Source organism: Stegostoma tigrinum, chromosome 3 (genome assembly GCF_030684315.1).
Source record: "Stegostoma tigrinum isolate sSteTig4 chromosome 3, sSteTig4.hap1, whole genome shotgun sequence".
Lineage (NCBI taxonomy): Eukaryota > Metazoa > Chordata > Chondrichthyes > Orectolobiformes > Stegostomatidae > Stegostoma > Stegostoma tigrinum.
The window spans coordinates 134,133,693-134,154,734 of record NC_081356.1 but is presented as its reverse complement, the minus strand read 5'-3'; the positions used below and the strand labels follow the sequence as shown (position 1 = coordinate 134,154,734).

General features: G+C 42.6%; 1 protein-coding gene across 10 annotated transcripts in view; it reads right to left on the bottom strand.

Annotated features, from left to right (window-relative positions):
* lifra (LIF receptor subunit alpha a) overlaps positions 1-21,042 on the bottom strand; it is a 204,500-nt gene that overhangs the window by 71,693 nt on the left and 111,765 nt on the right. For 7 of the 10 annotated variants that reach the window (XM_059644946.1, XM_059644947.1, XM_059644949.1 and 4 more), the window contains 3 exons: positions 18,104-18,248; positions 2,639-2,908; positions 592-709 (listed from right to left, as the gene is read on the bottom strand). In XM_059644946.1, the coding sequence (XP_059500929.1) occupies positions 592-709; positions 2,639-2,908; positions 18,104-18,185 (470 nt within the window). In that variant the 5' untranslated portion in view covers positions 18,186-18,248. Of the gene's footprint in view, positions 1-591; positions 710-2,638; positions 2,909-18,103; positions 18,249-20,295; positions 20,435-21,042 lie in introns of those variants that run through there. The other 3 variants (XM_059644952.1, XM_059644953.1, XM_059644955.1) reach the window with 3 other exon arrangements.

The window sequence follows — 21,042 nt, the reverse complement described above, 5'->3', positions numbered from 1 at the left end:
CAAATCCTGAAGGCTGTCATGTCTTCTTGCTTTGCAAGCTTACATTTTCCCCTCTCCAATCCTAACTAGTTTAAAGCCCTCTCTATAGCTCTAGTTATCTGATGCTTTTGAATTCATTCGGTTGCTGGTTTTAGCATAATTTAAGTGAAGTCCATCCCACCAGAGCAACTCCTTTCGACTCCAACACGAGCGCCAGTGTCCAGAAACTGAAACACATGGCACCCGCATAAATCTTTGAGTTGTATATTTAACTCCTTGACCTTATTTGCCCAATGCGAGTTTAGCTGTGGCTCCGCTGGTAGTCCAGAGATTATTATCTTGCTTTTTAATTTAGCTCCTCTTCAAAGTTTATCAGCTAAACATCCTTTATAGGATAACAACAACCAGATCCCTCCCCTCCCTCACCAAGTGCCTCTCCATCTCAACGAGATGTCCTTAACCTAGCACTGGACTGGCAACAGCCTTCAGGACACCCACTGGCAGCTGCAGAGAATAGCATCCATCTCCCTAATTAGATCACTGTGTGGTATTTTTTAAGTGGTATGATATCATTGCAATAATTGGAGTCCACGTAAAATGTTAAGAACTCACCAAGAGCAGACTGTGTAGTTTGTTTCTATATTTGTGTCTCTTCCCGTATTCCAAGAACACTTGATTTTACCAAAGTTTTGGGTTACACATTCCAAATCCCGAGGAGCCTCAGGGGGATCTAAAGAAACAAAAATATTTCAACTAAAGTTTAAACATTTGGATGAATAGACCACCCTGCTGATTGGTGACAATATCTTGTGCAGTTTACACATCCCAAGCTCTCCATTTTACTAATTCTACTGTTCCTTTATTCATGTTTCAATCTTTGTATGAATGCAGGATTTAACCTTGGTAGGGGGCAGAACATGGAACCTGAGGAGTAGATGAAAATAGAAGCAGTACATAGCCTGTAACAGAATTGGTAACTCTGTTAATTGGGGAATCAGTCCCACTTCTTTAATCAAAAAACTGTACAAAGCAGACTTGCATCAATTGCCTTCGAACTGACACTTTGAAGGGTCTACCCCTGATGTGCTGGTTGAATCTACAACATTGAAACACCACTTCTTTTTGTTAAATGCAAGACTACTTCTGATCTTATACATCTCACTAGACCAATATATCCTTCTCCTTTCATGTATTTATCCAACTTAGTCTTACATGTATTTATGCGAGTTGCCTCAACTTCCCACTGTGTTTGCAGGCTCACATTCTAATCACTCTAGATAAAAGGGGTTTTTCCTGAATTCATAGAATCCCTACAGTGTGGAAACAGGCCTTTCGGCCCAACAAGTCCACACTGAACCTCAGAGCATTCACCTGCCCAAGACCCATTACCCTATAACCCATCTAATATACACACCCCTGAGCACTATGGACAATTTAGCATGGCCAATCCACCTAGCCTGCACATCTTCAACTGTGGGAGGAAATCGCAGCATCCAGTGGAAACCCATGCAGACACAGGGAGAATATGTAAACTCCACAAAGTCACCCGAGGGTGGAATCAAACCCAGGTCTCTGGCACTGAGAGGCTGCAGTGCTGACCACTGAGCTACCGTGCCACACCATCCCTTCTCAATTTGTGACTCTGCTATAAATATGAGAGCCAAAGTTTTGGATTCCAATAAAAATGAAAACATTTTATCTATATCTAGCATATTGAACCCTTTCATAACTTTGAAGGCATTCATCGGTTAATTTCAGTGAAGACCATAGACAAACAACGAGACCTTCAGTCTATTAGTAATACCAATTGTACCTCTGTCCCATTGACGCTTGAATTCAGAGATAATGGGAACTGCAGATGCTGGATGTTCACCTGCACATCTGCCAATGTGGTATACTGTATCCACTGTACCCGTTGCGGCTTCCTCTACATGAGGAAACCAAGTGGAGGCTTGGGACCGCTTTGCAGAACACCTCCGCTCGGTTCGCAATAAACAACTGCACCTCCCAGTTGCAAACCATTTTAACTCCCCCTCACATTCCTTAGACGACATGTCCATCATGGGCCTCCTGCAGTGCCACAGTGATGCCACCCGAAGATTGCAGGAACAGCAACTCATATTCCGCTTGGGAACCCTGCAGCCCAATGGCATCAATGTAGACTTCACAAGCTTCAAAATCTCCCCTTCCCCCCGCCCCCGCATCCCAAAACCAGCCCTGCTCGTTCCCTCTCCCCACTGCATCCCAAATCCAGCCCAGCTCGTCTCCGCCTCTCTAACCTGTTCTTCCTCACACCTATCTCCTCCTCCCACCTCAAGCCGCACCTCCATTTCCTACCTACTAACCTCATCCCACCTCCTTGACCTGTTCATCCTCCCCAGACTGCCCTATCCCCTCCCCACCTATCTTCTCCTCTATCCATCTTTAGTCCGCCTCTCCCTCTCCCCCTATTTATTTCAGAACCCTCTCCCCATCCCCCTCTCTGAAGGAGGGTCTAGGCCCAAAACATCAGCTTTTGTGCTCCTAAGATGCTGCTTGGCCTGCTGTGTTCATCCAGCTTCACACTTTGTTATCTCGGACACTTGAATTCAATTGACTACTGCAAAGACACAAAATCCCAATTATTGCAATTTGTATGCCTTCATCATATGATACTTACATCCAGTCTTGACCGATGCGGTGTAAGACTCTGTTTTAAATGTACACGTCAAATTTTCTCCTTCCCGGCTGGTTAGGCCAAGGTTCTGCAGCGACACCATGCTTACACTGGAGGTGACCTTAGTGTAGTAGCTGCTAGGGAGGAGATTGCCAGCATATTTCCATTCAACCTGATCAGCAGCATCAGATCCACAAAAGTAGCAGGTTATATTGTGGCTGGAATTGACATTGGCAATCAAGATTTTTGTAGACATGGAACCACAGTGACCTACTGGTATAAGAAAAAGTGTTTGGCTTCTTAGAACAGATAATCTAGATATCATCACGCTATCATTTGAGTGATTATAATGGATGTAATTTATCTATTGGGATTACTATATTCCAACAGTGACGATTCAAAGTATTTCACGGCCTTTGCAACGTATCAAAAAGGAGCGGGTAGGCATTCAGCCCTAGATGCTACTCCAGCATTCTTCTAGATCATGGCTCCTTTCAGCACACTATCCTTACATCTCTTGATGTCTTCAATATTGCCAAGCCTATCTATGTTTGCCTGAAGCATACTCAGTGAACGCCTTCATGGCCAAGAATTCAAAAGATTCACCACCCGGAGGCTCATCTCGGTCTTTAGTGGTTGGTCCCTTTTTGAGGATCTGTCTTCAGGTTCTACACACTCCCAGCCAAAGGACACATCCTAACTACCTCTCAATCCCTGTGAGAATTTCATGTTTCCTTTCACTTCACTACTCTTATTAGTTCCTCGGTTCTCTAGTTATTTCTGAAATTTTTTTACAACTTTCCTCAACTCAAATAGACGAATTGTTTGCTTAATTTCTCTGCCAATCCATTAGTACCCATTATAAATTCACCTGTCTCTGTCTGTAATTGGCCCTCATTTGTCTTTGCTAACCTTTTCCCTCTTCACAACTACAGAAGCTTTTACAGTTAATTTTTTTTAAATGTTTCTCACTAGTTTACTTTCTTTTTCCACATTTCCAGATCAGTTTCTTCGGTCTCCTTTACTGAATTCTAAAGAGCTCCCACCTGTCAGGTTAACTGCATTTTTTTGCCATTTTATAAGCTTCTTCTTTTGATCTAATTCAATATTTAACTTCTCTTGTGAACCACAGTTAGGTCACTTTACTGGTAGTGTTTTTCAACATCAAAAGGAATAACAATGTGCTATAAGCCATGAATAAATACCATTGTCATTAGTTATCCACCATTATTCCTTCAAAGGTAGTCTCCCAAACTATCACAGCCAACTTACTCCTCACACATTCTTGTTTTGTTTGCTTATATTTAAGATGCTTTTGGGTTGTCCTGAGAATGGCCAATAGAAATCCAAATCATTCATTCATCAATTCTTAAGCAAGCCTCAGCAGTCTGCCTTTATCTTAGTTTCGAATTGAAAATTAGGTTCCAAGGGTGTCAGATGCACTTTGGAAATATAAATTACCAACCACTCAGTTGCAACTCTCAACACAAGCAGTTGAAATAAAGTCAATGAGCAAGCTGGCTTAGAGTTGGGTGGTGCAATAAAGAATGAAGATAATAAAATGTGAGGCTGGATGAACATGGCAGGCCAAGCAGCATCTTAGGAGCACAAAAGCTGACGTTTCGGGCCTAGACCCTTCATCAGAGAGGGGAATGGGGTGAGGGAACTGGAATAAATAGGGAGAGAGAGGGAGGCGGACCGAAGATGGAGAGTAAAGAAGATAGGTGGAGAGAGTATAGGTGGGGAGGTAGGGTGGGGATAGGTCAGTCCAGGGAAGACGGACAGGTCAAGGAGGTGGGATGAGGTTAGTAGGTAGATGGGGGTGCGGCTTGGGGTGGGAGGAAGGGATGGGTGAGAGGAAGGACCGGTTAGGGAGGCAGAGACAGGTTGGACTGGTTTTGGGATGCAGTGGGGTGGGGGGTGGGGGGGGGGGGGGGAAGAGCTGGGCTGGTTGTGTGATGCAGTGGGGGGAGGGGACGAACTGGGCTGGTTTAGGGATGCAGTAGGGGAAGGGGAGATTTTGAAACTGGTGAAGTCCACATTGATACCATATGGCTGCAGGGTTCCCAGGCGGAATATGAGTTGCTGTTCCTGCCACCTTTCGGTGGCATCATTGTGGCACTGCAGGAGGCCCATGATGGACATGTCATCTAGAGAATGGGAGGGGGAGTGGAAATGGTTTGCGACTGGGAGGTGCACTCCCCTTCCCCTACTGCATCCCTAAACCAGCCCAGTTCGTCCCCTCCCCCCACTGCACCACACAACCAGCCCAGCTCTTCCCCCCTCCCCACTGCATCACACAACCAGTCCAACCTGTCTCTGCCTCCCTAACCTGTTCTTCCTCTCACCCATCCCTTCCTCCCACCCCAAGCCGCACCCCCAGCTACCTACTAACCTCATCCCATCTCCTTGACCTGTCCGTCTTCCCTGGACTGACCTATCCCCTCCCTACCTCCCCACCTATACTCTCTCCACCTATCTTCTTTACTCTCCATCTTCGGTCCGCCTCCCCCTCTCTCCCCATTTATTCCAGTTCCCTCCCCCCATCCCCCTCTCTGATGAAGGGTCTAGGCCCGAAACGTCAGCTTTTGTGCTCCTGAGATGCTGCTTGGCCTGCTGTGTTCATCCAGCCTCACATTTTATTATCTTGGAATTCTCCAGCATCTGCAGTTCCCATTATCTCTAACAAAGAATGAAGTCTGTTTTATCCCTCCAAACCTGGGCACCAACCCAAAAGTGCTTTCCCTTGAATAGCTTTAGATTTCTAAACAAAACAAGTTTGTTAAGGTTGGGTTTGTATCTTATTAATTCATTCACAGGGTGTGGACAAAGTCAGCATTGACTCTCCAACAGTAACTGCTCTTTCGAAGGTGATGGCAAATCAGCTTCACAAATATAACCAAGTGGCCTGCTAGGTCCTTTCAGAGGCAAGTCAACACTCAACACTATGATCTAGAGCTATATGTTGGCTATACCAGGTGAGGATAGCAGATTTTTTTTCCCTGAAGGACATTTAGTAGCCAGACAGGTTTTGCAATAATTGACAGTGGCCTCAGGTTCAACAAAGTTATCAAGAACTTAGAGGGGGGGAAAAAAAATCACTAAGATGGGATCCAAACCCATATTCCCACAACATTAGCCTGTTGCACTGGATTACCAGCCCAATGATATGACCATGGTGCCACCACTTCTCCATACATAGCCTGGAAACTGTAGGTGGCATCAATATTCATTCGGATAACAATAATGATATCATCAATATTAACATTTCAAGATGACAATACTTAAAATAAAATTTCACAGAGCAGAAAATACACTGAGCAAATGAGGGAGTGTTGGCAAACATTAATAAAAGTTGAAGTAAATATCTAATCTCACTCACTGAAATCCCTTTGTTTTGCAGGGGATGGGTCATGAGGGGTATTAGAGAAGGTGAACGGCAGGTGTCTTTTCCCTAGGCTGGGGGTTTTTGAACATAAGGAGACATTTTTTGAGGAGAAAGATTTAACAAGATTTTAAAAGTTTTTAAAAGGGCCTTTTTTTTAAACACAGTGGTTTGTGTGAGGAATGAACTTACAGAGGAAGTGGTGGATGCAGGTACAGTTACAATGTTTAAAAGATATTTGGAAAAGTACATGAATAATAAATGTCTGGGGGGGATATGGGCACAGGGCATGCAGGTGGGACTTAGTTTAGTTTGGGATTATGGTTGGCATGGACTGGTTGAACCAAAAAGTGTCTGTTTCCATGCTGTTTGGCGATCTAAAGAAAGTTTACTCAATTTTAAAGTGGGAAAGCAATTAAGTTGATTCCATCGTTTTTCATAAAGGTTTTGGTCTGTTCTTCCTATTTAGCTTCCTTCCGTTAACTAATTTCCTTTCTCCATTTTGACATAATAGAACAGTTACTGCTCCATAACGGGGGTCACTAGTGTTATTCATCTGTATAATCACACTTAAACAATAATGGAATAGGTGCATAGTCATCATGTGGCACAGCTGGCAATCCAGAAGTCTGCTCCAAAACTAGGACAGTTGTAAGTAGTTGTCCCTTCACACTCCGATTGTGCCCTTGGGTCCCACTCCCTCCTATTTGTGGAAACAAATTCTCCATGTCACTTTAACCAGCTCAATATCCACATTTTCCCTTCCTTCATATAATGAATTAATACTCTTCTATGTTGAAAATCAGAAACATCTAAGGGTAGCAAGTCACTTGGGGGGAAACTTTACACCTATCAGCAAGGGAACTTTGGTAGCACTAACGCAGCAGGTGGTGAAGGTCATGGATAAGTGGGAAAAACCTACTTAACTTCAACCTCAATTTACCAGCATGGCTCTTGTGATGCACTGGTAGTTTCCAACACTTTGAGCCAGGAGGCCTAGGTTCAAGTCTTAATTTGTTCTTGAAGTATGTAATAACATCTCTGAACAGGTCGATTATAAAATAGAAACAAAAACAGAAATTTCTGGAAAAGCTCAGAGGGTCTGGCAGCATCTATGGAGAAAAATGAGAGTTAACATTTCAGGTCCAGTGACCCTTTCTCTGACTAATATTTCCCCATCAGTCTACACTCTATCATCAATGAAGTGATGAAAGGTGTCAACAACACTGCTATGAAGCAGCACCTGCTGCATGGCACTCAGTCTGGGTTGCACCAGGCCCACTCAGCTCCTGATTCATTACAGCCTTGTTTCAAACACACAGACAAAAGAGCCAAATTCCACAGGTGAGGTGCAAGTCACAGTCCTTGATATCAAGGCTGAATTTGGGTCAGTGTGGCATCAAGGAGCCCTAATCTCAGTTTTGCTAAATGGACATCAAGGGCAAACTCTCCAATGGTTGGAGTTATATCAGGTGTAAAGGAAGATCCCTGCGATTGCTGGAGTTCATCATCTCAGCTCAAGGCTGCCCACCAATCATTAAGAATCAAAGCCTATAGTTTTTTTTAAAATAACTTGTCATTTTGCATTTATTATCCTGCACTGGCTAAGGTTATCTTGAAGGACTCTCAATCTATCCCCCTTGTCCGACACATGGTGACCCTCACGTTAAACTCACTGCAAGTCATCTCTCTAACGAGAACTATGGATAACTTAACATTTCATCTATTTTGCAGATTATTTACATTTCATTTAAAACATGGATTTTTTCAGTGCTCTGGGGCCGACCCCAACTTTAGTGATTGCTGAAAGATCACTCCACTATCTCTTCAGCTATCTCCTTAAGAACTCTGTGTAACATCTAGTCTAGTTATTTATCCATTTAGTTTTTCTAGCATCTTCTAACATTAGCAGAGATACAAGATTGGCTGGCTGGCAGAAAACTGATTGGCAAAGGTCTGTGCTGGGGCCTCAACAATAACACTTATACCAATGATTTGGATGATCTGAGGAAGTGCAGCATGGTAGGTAAATTTACAGACCACCAAGTCAGATACAAGGAGGCTGAAACAGATAAAGACATTGGGATAAGGACATGATGAGAGGGATATGGGCCAAACCCTGTCATATGGGAGTAGTTTAGTTTCGGAAATGTGGTCAGTATAGACAAGTTGGATTAAAGGGTCTTCATGACTTCAGATAGGTTGGGTGACTAGACAAAATCTGGCAGATGGAGTACAATGTGGGAAAATATGAAAGTGTCCACTTTGGCAGGGAGAATGAAACAACAGATATTTTTTAAAAAAAAGAGAAGTTAGCATCCTGATAAACGTAGAATCAAAAGAAAGTTAGTGAAGCACAATGCTTTGTTATAAGAAGAACTGAGCAGAAAGGGAAGGGTGTTTTGCTTCAGTTGTGCAGGGCATGAATAAGACCACAATCTTGGAAAACGTGTGCAGTTTTTTGTCTCAATATCTAAAGGAATAAATGCTACTGTAATGGGGCATTCAGAAGAAATTGATACGAGGAATGAGCAGATTATCTTGAGATGATGAGCCAATTTCCATTGGCGTTTGGAAGAGTAAAGAGTAAAAGGTGACGTGTTTCTGGAAACACCTTGTTACAAAAACCAACTTGGCTGTAACTCAAATGAGCTGGAGAATAAAGTTCCCACAAGCCACAGGTTCTGGACCTCCAATTTCAGTTTAACTTCCACAAGCCCTGCAGCAAAGGCCTTAAAACTAATTTGGCAGGGTCAAGGGACCAGGTTGAAAGATAACATAAAGGCCATTTATTTTTATTTTTCTTTATTTTTGACTGTGGACTAAAATGGTAAAAAAAGGCAGTTTTAAAAGCAAGAACTATGAAAGGAACTGCTGTACCTTTAAGTCATGGTGATTCACTGTGACTTAGGATTACACTACAGCATTGCAAACAGTGCGCAAGGAGAGATAAGATGCTACAGTACGGGTGAATGTGTGCAGAGTGATATTCTTCCAGCATCAGATTGCTGATTAGTTATAGTCAATGCCAGTGACTAGTTCCAGATGTCGGAAGTCATTAACTAGCTGACAACCTTAATTGGCTCCTAGAAAGGGGAACAGACCAAGTGTGGACAAGAAGGGAGATGCCTCTGGACTGTGGAAAGAACAGGTTCCATGTCTTCATTCTTCTGCAGTAAAGTGACTAAAGTCAGAGAAATGTCTGTTATTTTCTCCCATCAGTTGCTGTAAGTAGTTATTTGGAAAAGAATATCAGAGGGCTCTGGGGAACGTAATGAACATCTCATCAATCCTGTGGACTGTGGACATTCTCTTGAATGGCGTGATTACATTCATGCATTCTCACAGGCATCAAAACGAAGTCAAAAGCACTGATCATTTTTCACTTCTTAAACATTTTAAGAAACAAAGATCAAAACAAACATATAGGATTACATCAACAACTGAATACAATAAAAGCTGAACAAACTTATGTTAAAAACCTTTTTTTAAAATAAAAATCATTATACATTTCACTCTCATGCCTGGATAAATAATGCACCGGAGAAGGTACGGAATATTCTACTGGGGAAGAGACAGTTTCAACTTGTTTCCTGATGCTATCTGTAACCATAATTCATGTTTCAGTTACCCAAGGCATTCCAAATGGTATCCCAAATGCATATGAAATAGCAAGTGGCAACAGAATCTTAATGGTACAATTGTGAAAAAAGTACAGGCACGAAGGGACCTGGAAATAGATGCACTGACCTTTGAAGATGGCAGGGCATACTGAAAGAGTGATTAGAGGAAGAACAGGTTAGGGAGGCAGGGACAAGCTGGGCTGGTTTGGGATGCAGGAGGGGGAGGGGAGATTTTGGTATCAATGTGGATTTCACAAGCTTCATTGGGCTGCATGGTTCCAAAGCGGAATATGAGTTGCTGCTCCTGCAACCTTCGGGTGGCATCGTTGTGGCACTGCAGGAGGCCCAGGATGCACACGTCGTCTAAGGGATGGGAGGGGGAGTTGAAATGGTTCGCGACTGGGAGGTGCAGTTGCTGTTTTCTTTAAAATGCTTAGATTGGGGCATGGACAAAAGACTTAAAGATACATTGCTTATCCAGAGCAGCAGCAAGTAATTTTGCCTATTTGGTTCTAAGATTATCACTCAAGATGTGGAGACTACTATGACAAAGTTGAAGTCCACAGAAGTTATTTACAGCAGAGCTGATATTAAGACCAAGAATTTTACAAATTGAAAACCATGTACAAGCTTGACAACTAACAATCTGCCTTGGCCATCCAGTGGGTGCATGGGCCCATATATCCAGGTGCATTAATAACTAAGATGGCTATCAAGAAAGCTCTGCTCAATAAGCGAAGTAATGTAACAGGTAATGTTAATGACTAAAATGGACACAAAAATTGCAACGGCAATACCGACAGAGGAGTTGCAAAAGACAAAATATGTTCCAATTTATGATATTTATTTGAAAGAAAAAGGTGGCTAGATTTTGTTTTCCATCGGCAAAACTATGTGCAACCATTTGCTGGTCACATCATATTGAGCATTAATGGTGATGTTATCAACATGCAATCTGATTAACTGAGCGCAGTACCGTTTTCTGTTTTTCAATTTGAACTCATCTGGAGTAATTGATACTCCATTTGATGAAACCATCAAAGTACAAAACTCCACTACAGAAAGTGGATAATAAATTATTCGACAGTATGCACTTTGAGGTTGCAAAAAATTTGGCATTTTCCAAATTCATTACCCAACACCAGAATTAATATTTGAGCTGTGAGAAGAAAGTAAATGATTGTTCAGTATTTATTTACAATTAAGTTTATGCGACAGAAATGGGAGTGTTAAGTTCACATTAAGAGGTTGAAAATCACAGCGCGTTCATTAGAACCTGGAATCAGATCATCTGGCAACCGCCCCTGTGATCAGCAAGAGGAAGAGCATACAGCAGAGGGCAACTCAGAGGAAGAGGCATCACTTTGGCACAGACATCAGAGCCTGGGAGCAATCACCTACACAGAGGAGAGGATTGCCATGGGCCTGGTATCAAGGCCCAAACAGTACATCAATGCAGTGTTTCCCTCCCTCCCAACTCCTCTGACCAAAAAAAAAATAAGGGTGGAAAAAGGCATGCCATTGAAAATTTGTTGGTAGCACAGTAAGATGTAAGGTTTTGGCTCAGCAAAAAGTGCAGGTAAATTCAAATAAAGTTCTTTTAAACTTTCCTATTTAATCTTAGAGCATTTGAGACGGTAGTTAAGTCAGTGACATGCTCCTCCTGCAGAATGTGGGAGATCAGGGAGACTTCCATCGTCAGTGATGACTACCCCTGTGGGAAGAGGGCCCAGCTACACCTCCTGGGAGACCATGTAAGGGAGCGGGAGCGGGAGCAGGAGCGGGATGTGCTCAGCATCATCTGAGATGCTGACCCCATCACAGATAACAGTTTTAGTGAGGTGGTCACACCTCAGGTACAGGCAAAGAGGAGCTGGATGACCATAAGGAAAGGCTAAGACAGGAGGCAGAGTGGCAGGAATTCCATGCGCCATTCCCTCAAAGACAAGTAGACGGTTTTGGATGTCGTTGGGGGTGGTTGGGGGGATGCGATGGCAGATTGAGGAAAGCACCAGTAGCCGGGGTAGTGGCACTACGACTGGCTCTGGGGTACGGAGGGAAAGGGTAAAGGTAAACAGGACCTTAGTGATCAGAGACTGGATAAATAGGGGGACAGACAGGAGATTTGGTGCCTGCAGATGGGAATCCAGGATACCGTGTTGCTTCCTGGGTGCCAGGGTCAAGGATGTCTCGGAGCCGCTGCCTAACATTCTCAAGGAGGGGGGTGATCGGCTGCAAGTCATCGTGCACATTGGCACAAATGACATAAGAAGAAAAAGGGATAAGGTCCTGAGGAGTGATTCTATAGAGTTGGGGGGAAAAAAAGAAGTTAAAAACCAGGACCTTGCAGGTGGTAATCACCAGATTACTTGCAGTGTCATGTGCTGGTGAGGGTAAGGAGGACATAGCAGATGAAACCTTGACTAAAGAATGGATACAGGAGGTAGGGATTAAGATTCCTGGATCATTAGGGTCTTTTCTGGGACAGAGGTGACTGTTCCATAGGAACAGGTAGCACCTGAACCGGAGGGGACCAAAATCCTGGCGGGCAGATTTGCTAGAGCTACAACGGAGGGTTTAAACTAGATTGTGGTGGTGGTGGGGTTTGGGATTCTCACCAGTGGGGAGGCAAATGCGAGGCTGGAAGGACTTACAGGAATCAGAAGTAGCAAGTTGAAAGGGCAGGTCAGGCTGGAACAGGAGGGAGCGAGGAATGCGTTTGGATTAAATTGCTTATATTTCAGTGCAAGAGGGCTAACAGGTAAGGCCGATGAACTCAGGGCGTGGATAGGTACATAGGGCTGGAATATTATAGCCATTACAGAGACATGGCTAAGGGAGGGACAGGACTGGCAGTTTAATGTATCCGGGTAAAGGTACTTTAGGCAGGAGAGGGGTAGAGGAAAGAGGGAAGGGGGAGGCACATTTTTGATTAAGGGGCGTATCACAGCCTGAGTCAGAGATGAAATAACTGAGGGATCATCCAGTGAGGCTTTGTGGGTGGGGCTAAGAAATAAGAAGGGGACGGTGATGTTATTGGGGTTCTACTGCAGGCCCCCAAATAGTCAATGGGAATTAGAGGAACAAATATGCAGGGAGATTGGGGAGACTTGCAGGAGAAACAGGATTGTCATAGTGAGGGGTTTTAATTTTCCTAACATAGACTGGCTCTGCCGTTGTGTTAAGGGCTTAGATGGGGTGGAATTTATTAAGTGTGTTCAGGGAACTTGCCTCAAGCAGTACATAGAGGGTCAGGAGCAAAACCCGACTTACTGTTGGGAAACAGGGCAGGACAGGTGCTGGAGGTAACAGAGAGGGAGTACACAGGGACCTGTGACCATAGTTCTATTAATTTTAAAGCAGTTATGGAAAAAGACAAAAAACTGGTCCACAGGTTCAAGTTCTAAACTGGGGCAAGGTGAATTTTGATGGAATTAGACAGAAGCTTGCAGGGGGTGATTGGAGTAGTTTGTTTGCAGACAAAAGGACATCAGGCAAGTGGGAGACCATTGAAAGTATGATAGCTAGAGTTCAAGGCCAATATATTCCTGTGAGGGTGAGGGCAAGGCTAGAGTAGGGAATACTGGATGACAAGAGATATTGAGGCTTTGACCAAGGAATAAAAAGGAAGTGTCGCTCAGGAGCGGGCAGCTGGGATCAAGGGAATCCCTGGAGATATACAAGGGATATAGGAGTTTTCTGAAGAAGGAAATCAGGAGGGCAAAAAGGGGGCACAAGATCGCTTTAGCTGAGAAGGTTATGGTGAATCCAAACAGATTTGTTCATTATTTTAAAGGAAAAAGTAGTACTAGAGAGAGTGAATAGGATCCCTCAAGGACCAAAGTGGACATATGCGTGAGCAACTGCAGTGGATGGGCAAGGTCCTCAATGAATACTTCTCCCTCTACGTTTATCTTGGAGAAACACAAGACAACTTGGGAAGTTTGTTGGCAATATTTTGGGGACTGAGCATATCACAGGTGTTGGAAGCGTTAGAATGTATGAGGGTGGATAAATCTCCTCATCCTGATCAGATACATACAAAAACTCTGCAAGAGGCTCGAAAAGAGAATGCAGGGACCCTGGCTGGTATCATCATTAGCCATGGGCGAAGTTCCAGAATGCTAGTGAATGTTGAGCCCTTATTCAAGTAGGGCTGCAAAGAAAAACCTGGAAATTACAGACCAGTAAAGCTTAACATCTTTGGCAGTTAAATTACTTGAGAACATTCTGACGGATAAGATATGCATGCATTTGGAAAGACAGGGTTTCATTAGGAGCAGTCAGCATGGCTTCGTGCGTGGAAGATCATGGCCTCACAAATTGGTTAGAGTTCTTTGACGAAGTAACCAGGAAGGTTGAGGAGGGCAGGGCAGTCGACATATTTCAGCATGGCCTTTGATAAGGTTCTGCATGGTAAGCTGCTCTGGAAGTTTAGATCACATGGAATCCAGGGAGAGTTGGCAAACTGGATACACACCTGGATTGCTGGTCAGAAGCAGAGGGTAATACTGGGAGGATGCTTGTCGGATTGGAGGCCTTTGGCTTGTGGTCTTCGAGTAGTGGTGTACCTCAGGTGTCCATGCTGCAGAATTTGCAGCAGAATCTTGATCAGCTGGGGAAATGGGCCGAGAAATGGCAAATGGAGTCTCACGTAGATGAATGGGAGGTATTTCATATTGGAAAGTCAAATCAAGATAGGCGTTTTGTTGTGAATGTTACACAGAACATAGAACAATACAGCACAGAACAGGCCCTTCAGCCCTCAATGTTGCGCCAACCTGTGAACTAATTTCAGCCCCAACCCCTGCACTATCCCATTATTATCCATATGCTTATCCAAGAACTGTTTAAATGCCCCTAATGTGGCTGAGTTAAGTACTTTGGCAGGCAGGGCGTTCTAGGGTTTTAGATGAAGAGAGGGATCATTGAGTTTTGGTGCACAGTTCTCTGAAAGTGGAGTCACAGGCAGACAATGTAGTGACAAAGGCTTTTGGCACATTGACCTTCATCAGTCAGGGCACTGAGTAACGAGGATCTTACAGAAATGTATGGGATCATGACAGGCATGGGTAGTGTGAATGGACTCCATTTTTTTTCCCAGGGTTGGAAAAATCAAGGACTCGAGGGCATCAGATTAATTTGAGAGAGGAAAGAATACATGGGAGCCTGAGGTCAACGTTTTTCACTCAGCAGTTGGTGCCCATATTGAATGAGCTGCCAGCAGATGTGCTTGAGGTAGGTACATTAACAATATTTAAAAGGCATTTGGCTAAATACACGGATAGAAAATGTTTAGAAGGATACGGGCTAAGTGCAGGGAAATGGGTTGGCACAGATGGACGTTTTGATCGACATGGACGAGTTTGGGCCAAAAGGGCCTGTTTCCGTGCTGTATGACTCTCTGTGGCTCTAACTTGTCCTCAGTTATGAAGAAAAGTACAACAGTTCTATTCTCCTTTCGAAAAAGCAATGATCATAATGGCCCTCTGGCTTGGGTTTCCTTTTAATTCTCTGAGCGCCACTAGCAAGTCCTGCATTTGTTGAGTAAACCTAAATGTCCTAATGTGATGAAACATAGAAATGAGAAGCAAGAGTAGGCCATTCAGCCTGTTGAGTCTGCTCTGCCATTCAATAGGCTCATGGCTGATTCTCTCCTTTCAGTGCCATATTCCCTTTTTCTCCACTTAAATATCTAAAAATGCATTCATCTCATTCCTGAATATATTTAGTGACTTGGCCTCTACGACGTTTTATAGTTGGAATTCAAAATGTTCACTATCCTTCAAGCTAAGAACATTTATCTTGGTCTGTGACCTAAATGGTCTATTCTACACCCTGATACTCTGTATTCTAGTTCTATGGAAAATAAACTAAAGAAAATATCCTCCCTCCTCAGTTCAGCTGTGTTAGAATTTTATACATTTCACTCAGTTCCTCTTCATCCTTATCACCTCCAGTGAGTATAGGTCCCCTCATAGGACAGTACTGCCATCCCTGATATCAATTTGGTGAACTTCTTCACCACTCCCTTTATGACAAGTACATCCTTTCTTCAGCAGGGAGATTAAAACCAAATGCAATACACCAAGTGCAGTCTGACCAATACCCTGCATACTTGCAGTAAGGCATCCTATTCTGAACTGAAATCTTCTTGCAATGACGATCAACATTTAATTTGCTTTAATTGCTTGCTGTACCTGCCAGCCTACTTTCATTATTGGTGGACAAGGACACTCGGATCCCTTTCTACATCCATGCTTCCCAATGTATCATTGTTTAAATCATACTTTTCTGTTTTTCACACTGAACTTTACAACTTAAGATCTAACTATACTGCAGGCCATTCTCCATGGGTTTACCCATTTCCTCAATTTGTCCAGATCTCCCTCAGTTTCTTTGTATCCTCCTCAAAACTCTCAATCCCACCCAGTTCTGTCTCGTAAGCAAACTTGGAAATGTTGCAATTGGTTCCCTCATCCAGCCATTTATACCTATCTTTAGTAGCTAGGAAACAAACATTGATCACTGTGACATGCCACTAGTCATCGCCTGTCTTTCAGAAAAAGTCCCACTTGTTTCGTCACTGTTTCCTGTCTGTGAACCAATACATTACTGGGTACAATTGAGTGGCTTGCTTTAACGTTTCAAAGAGCAATAAGAATCAACAACACTGTGAGGTCAAGTCAATTTAAGCTAGCCCAGGTAAGGACAGCAGATTTTCTTCTTAAAAGGCCATTATAGAACCAATTGGACTCCTACGAAAATTCAGTAGTTTTACATTTATCATTTTATTTTATTCCAGAGTAAATTTAATTTTTTTACAGCTCATCCTCTATGACAACTATGCTGCAACATCCCATAGTTTTGTAGCTCTAATAAGCCTGAGCTGCAAGCTCAAACAGTCTGATATTATACGACAATAGCAAGTCAGATACTTCTATTATACAGTGAATGACAACAATGAAGGACAATTTTCAAGGACCAGGATGGAAATCACACAATTTAAGGCTGCTCCTCTCCCAAGCACTCAACCCCAGGTCCGTGCACAGTGATCCCAAACACAATCTGGCCACAGTTAGTCATCAAGAACTCCAGGTGTGGCCTACTGTACATGACCATGGTACTCTTATCCAAATTCATCACGAATGCAGAGAACAATGATGGCATGTTCACCTGTTTGAGCACATACGTTACTTCTGAGCTTCACAGTGAATACACTCAGAACAAGAATGGCTATAACGTACTAAGTAGAGCCCAGTTTGATTCAAACATTCTCTTGTCAAGACTTGCAAGTATATCAGAATGCATATTTTTTTTCTCCTTTCAAAGGATAAGCACTTCTTCGCTGGATAGGCCAATATTTGTTGCTTAACCCAAACTGACCTCAAATGTAGTCTTGTTAAAAAGCTGTAACACCAATAAGTTGGGACGTTTCTATTGAAGGTTATGAGGCTGAGGGGTGACCTTATCGAGGTTTTTAATATCACAAGGGTCGTGGATGGGGTAAACAGCAAAGGCCTTTTCCCCATAGGATTAGGGAGCTCAAAACGGGAGAGCATAATTTTAAGATGAAAGATTTAAAAGGGACCTGAGGGGCAACCTTTTCACACAGACTGGTTCATACATGAATGAACTACCAGAGGAAGTGGTAGAAGCAGACACAGTTGTAAGATTTTAACAGACGCTGGGCAAGTACATTGATTGGAAAGGTTTAGAGGAATATGGGCCAAACGCTAACAAAGGGGTCGACGTTAGTTTGGGAAAATTGGTTAGCATGGACTGTTTCCATGCTGTATGATTCTGGTTGCACTTAATGTGCATATATTGAGAAATGTTGTGAGAGAAATTTAGAGTTTTCCATATGTTTGCACAGATGAGGAAGAGATAGATGCTTCCTACAGAAATGCTCAAATGAATATGGTGTGGTCTTGTTTTAAATAAACACTTAACCAAATCAATATTTAATAATGGAAGTGCAGCGAAAGATACAAACACGTTCAATAATGAGCTCAAAGAATTTACTGGAACAAACTCATGAAGCCTAATGATTTACTTCAACATTTTTTTTCCTGTATTCTGGAACATGAAATATCTTAACTGATTATTTAATTTTTTTTAAACTGACGGTGCTGAAAGAAATTGCACACCTTTAGTGAATACAAATTAGGAAAATAATTCAATGTATTTACAAGGGCATGGAAATATCACATCAGTGATTAGAGAGATTATTTTAAAGGAACAAACAGCAAATGGAGAATGCTGTATCATAACAGAGGCAAAAAAGGAAAAGTTGTCTCTTAATATCATCAAGCTGGAAAACTGCAGCATCTAGCTAAAAATTAAATGACGGCAAAAACATCAGCCACATTTTATTACATAAAAGTCAGGAAAAGAAATAGTCACAGGCACTAAGCAGAACAACAAAAGCAAGAATATCAAAATTCAGTACAAACTCACCTGCATTCTGGGCAATAGCCATGTGGTAACCAGATGACAGAAGGGTTAAAAGGACAAACCCAAATAACACCCAGAGCTTCATTCTACCAGTTGTGAATAGATCAGCGGAACATGAGCAATATCATCCACTAGATGTTCTTTTTCCCTGCAACAAGAGCAATGCCCAAGTTATGATTAATCGTAGATTAAAATCCAAATGCATCAGAGCACTCAAGTATGTGACACTTAGAATTTTGCCCTTGCGTACTATTTGAGTACATCCTGCAGGAACTGGCCGGGGTCATGCCGGATGCCTCATATCTGCCGACCATAAACAGTGCTGCAAAGCACTGATAACACTTAGTATTCTGGCTAACACTACATCCTGTGCTGTTGTATAAATGATAAAATCAATAACATTCTCTTCTGAAAATTGTGACAATCCACGTGTCATTGGCAAATCTATTGGTTTGGACTTTTGAGGTACAATTTCAGTACCACGCACTTGCGAGGTGCGAATCAAACTAAGGTAATGGTTCGGTCATGTAGGTATTAACAGCTAAATCAGATTCTTTCTACCCCTCATTTCTGCACAAGGACTTCCAAATGCTAGGCATGCAGAACATCAAACTGAAGCAGTAAACCCGGCTAAATGTCCACTCCCTACTTCTAGGAGATTGAGAGGCTACTGTCCAGCCTAAGATCAGACACTACAAAAGGATTCACCATCAGCTGAATTACTATTGAATATTTTCAATACTCTTTTGAAAATTTAAATAAAAAGGGATAGGATGCAAGACTGCAGTAAAACAGAAAATAAAAATTTCCCTAAGAGCATAAACATTGATAACGCATTAAAACATCTTCAAAGCCTGCATTTCACAGAATCAACCACGGTTAATGAGAATTAGTGATCCATTGGGAGCAGAAGTCGAGGTTTCCAAATCAATTTACTGTAAATGTGATGATTGATTGATCAATCTGTAAATCAATACTTTAGTTGGAACTTTGTAATAATACAATACAGATCACATAAGTATGGAGCGATGTTATTACCACTCAATTAGACTCTGGCCAATTTCCCTTTACGACTCAAATGTAGGACATTTGATTTGACCTCAGAAGTGATGAGATGTTTTGACTCTGTTACAAAGGTGAGCAATGCTGCAGAACAAGGCCGTCGACTGACCTAAAATTCAGGGAAATTCAGGATCAGCTTCATTCTTATCTTCGAAGAATTTTACCCTTCCTTCCTGCTAAGGTAAAGTTCTAGCTGTTGGCAAGGGTCTCCAGACAAATGCCTTGTTTGATATTGCAACTTGTGACAGGAGATATGACAGGGAACTTTGAGAAGCTGGCAAAGCAGAATTGTCATCACAACTGAGCTAATCCAGCCTATACATGACTTAATTAAGCATCCAGCTACAGAACAATGACTACTCATGTTTACACGGAGCCTTAAGCATTATGAAACCTGAAGGGAGCATGCCCAGAAAAAAACATCAACACTCCAACACATTTTCTACCCGACAGCCCACAGATTGCAGTGGTTCAAGACAGCAGCTCACCACCATCTTCTCAAGGTCAATTAGTGAGGAGCAGTGAACATTGGCACCCTGCGAGAAAATAAGAAAGGATGAGTCTTCAGCACGGGTCACCAAAAAGGTCGATCTAGGGAGTCTGTTGGGGAGGGACAGAAGGCGATCGAGTGGTTTCTGGATCAAAATAAGAAGCCCAGCCAATTTTCTCCTCTGGCTTTGGAGGGACAAAAACTTCTTACATCCTCAGTTAAATCTGCTCATTGGGAAATGAAGCTGGGGATTTTTGTCTTGAAAGGCTGAACTGCCCTAGTGAATTCAGCTGTTGTCCGAAGGTTCTTGTTGGTACACTCTCATGTACAGGCGGATCAATTATGGCATTGCTCACAGAATTGACAACAAATTAAATATCCTTCAGAGCGCAGTGACCATGTCATAAATTTAGACATAGAAATCTAGGTCTTCTGTTCAGTTATGTCTGGGACTAGTCCATTAAGAATGCAGGTGCAAAGAACCGCCAACTTAATGAGAAAAAGCACAAAATGCTGGAAAGATTTTTTTTTCGTTTATATACCACACTACATAATTTAAACTGAAGTATGCATTGCTGACAAAAAAAGACAAATTCTATTATACCAAACAATTTTCTGTTTATCTAAGTCTGGCAAAACATACTTGCGTCAAGATAAGGTGTAAATAGTTACTGAAGGTCCAAGTCTTGCTGGGATGCAGGTCCATATATACCAGTTGAGTACTAAAATCAAGTTGTTATTACTTCATGTTGAACTTTTCGCCCAAGTTAGACAGCATTACCTTGCAGGGTATTCATTTATCAAAACCATTCTTTTAGAAATCAGAGTACTGCTGATGGTGTGAATCTGAAAAAGAAACAGAGGAGACAGGAGCAAGAGGTGGCCATTCGGCCCTTTCAGCCTGCTCCGCCATTCATCACGATCATGGCTGATCGTCCTGCTTTCTCCCCCTAACCTTTGATCCCATCTGCCCCAAGTGCTATATCTAGCTGCCTCTTGAATACGTTCCATGTTTTGGCATCAACTACTTCCTGTGGTAATGAATTTCACAGGCTCACGATGCTGAGTGAAGAAACATCTCCTCATCTCTGACCCAAATGGTCTACCCCAAATCCTCAGGCTGTGACCCCTGGTTCTGGACACATCCACATTGCATCTATCCTAACCCGTCCTGTTAGAATTTTATAAATATCTTATGAGATCCCCCCTCATTTGTCTGAATTCCAGTGAAAACCTAACCTAGTCCATCTTTCTTGGCACGTCAGTCCCGCCATCCTTGGAATCAGCTTGCTAAACCTTCGCTGCACTCCCTCAGACAAGGAGGCAAAAATTGCACTCAATATTCTAGGCGTGGCCTCTCCAAGGGCCTGTATAACTGTTACAACACACC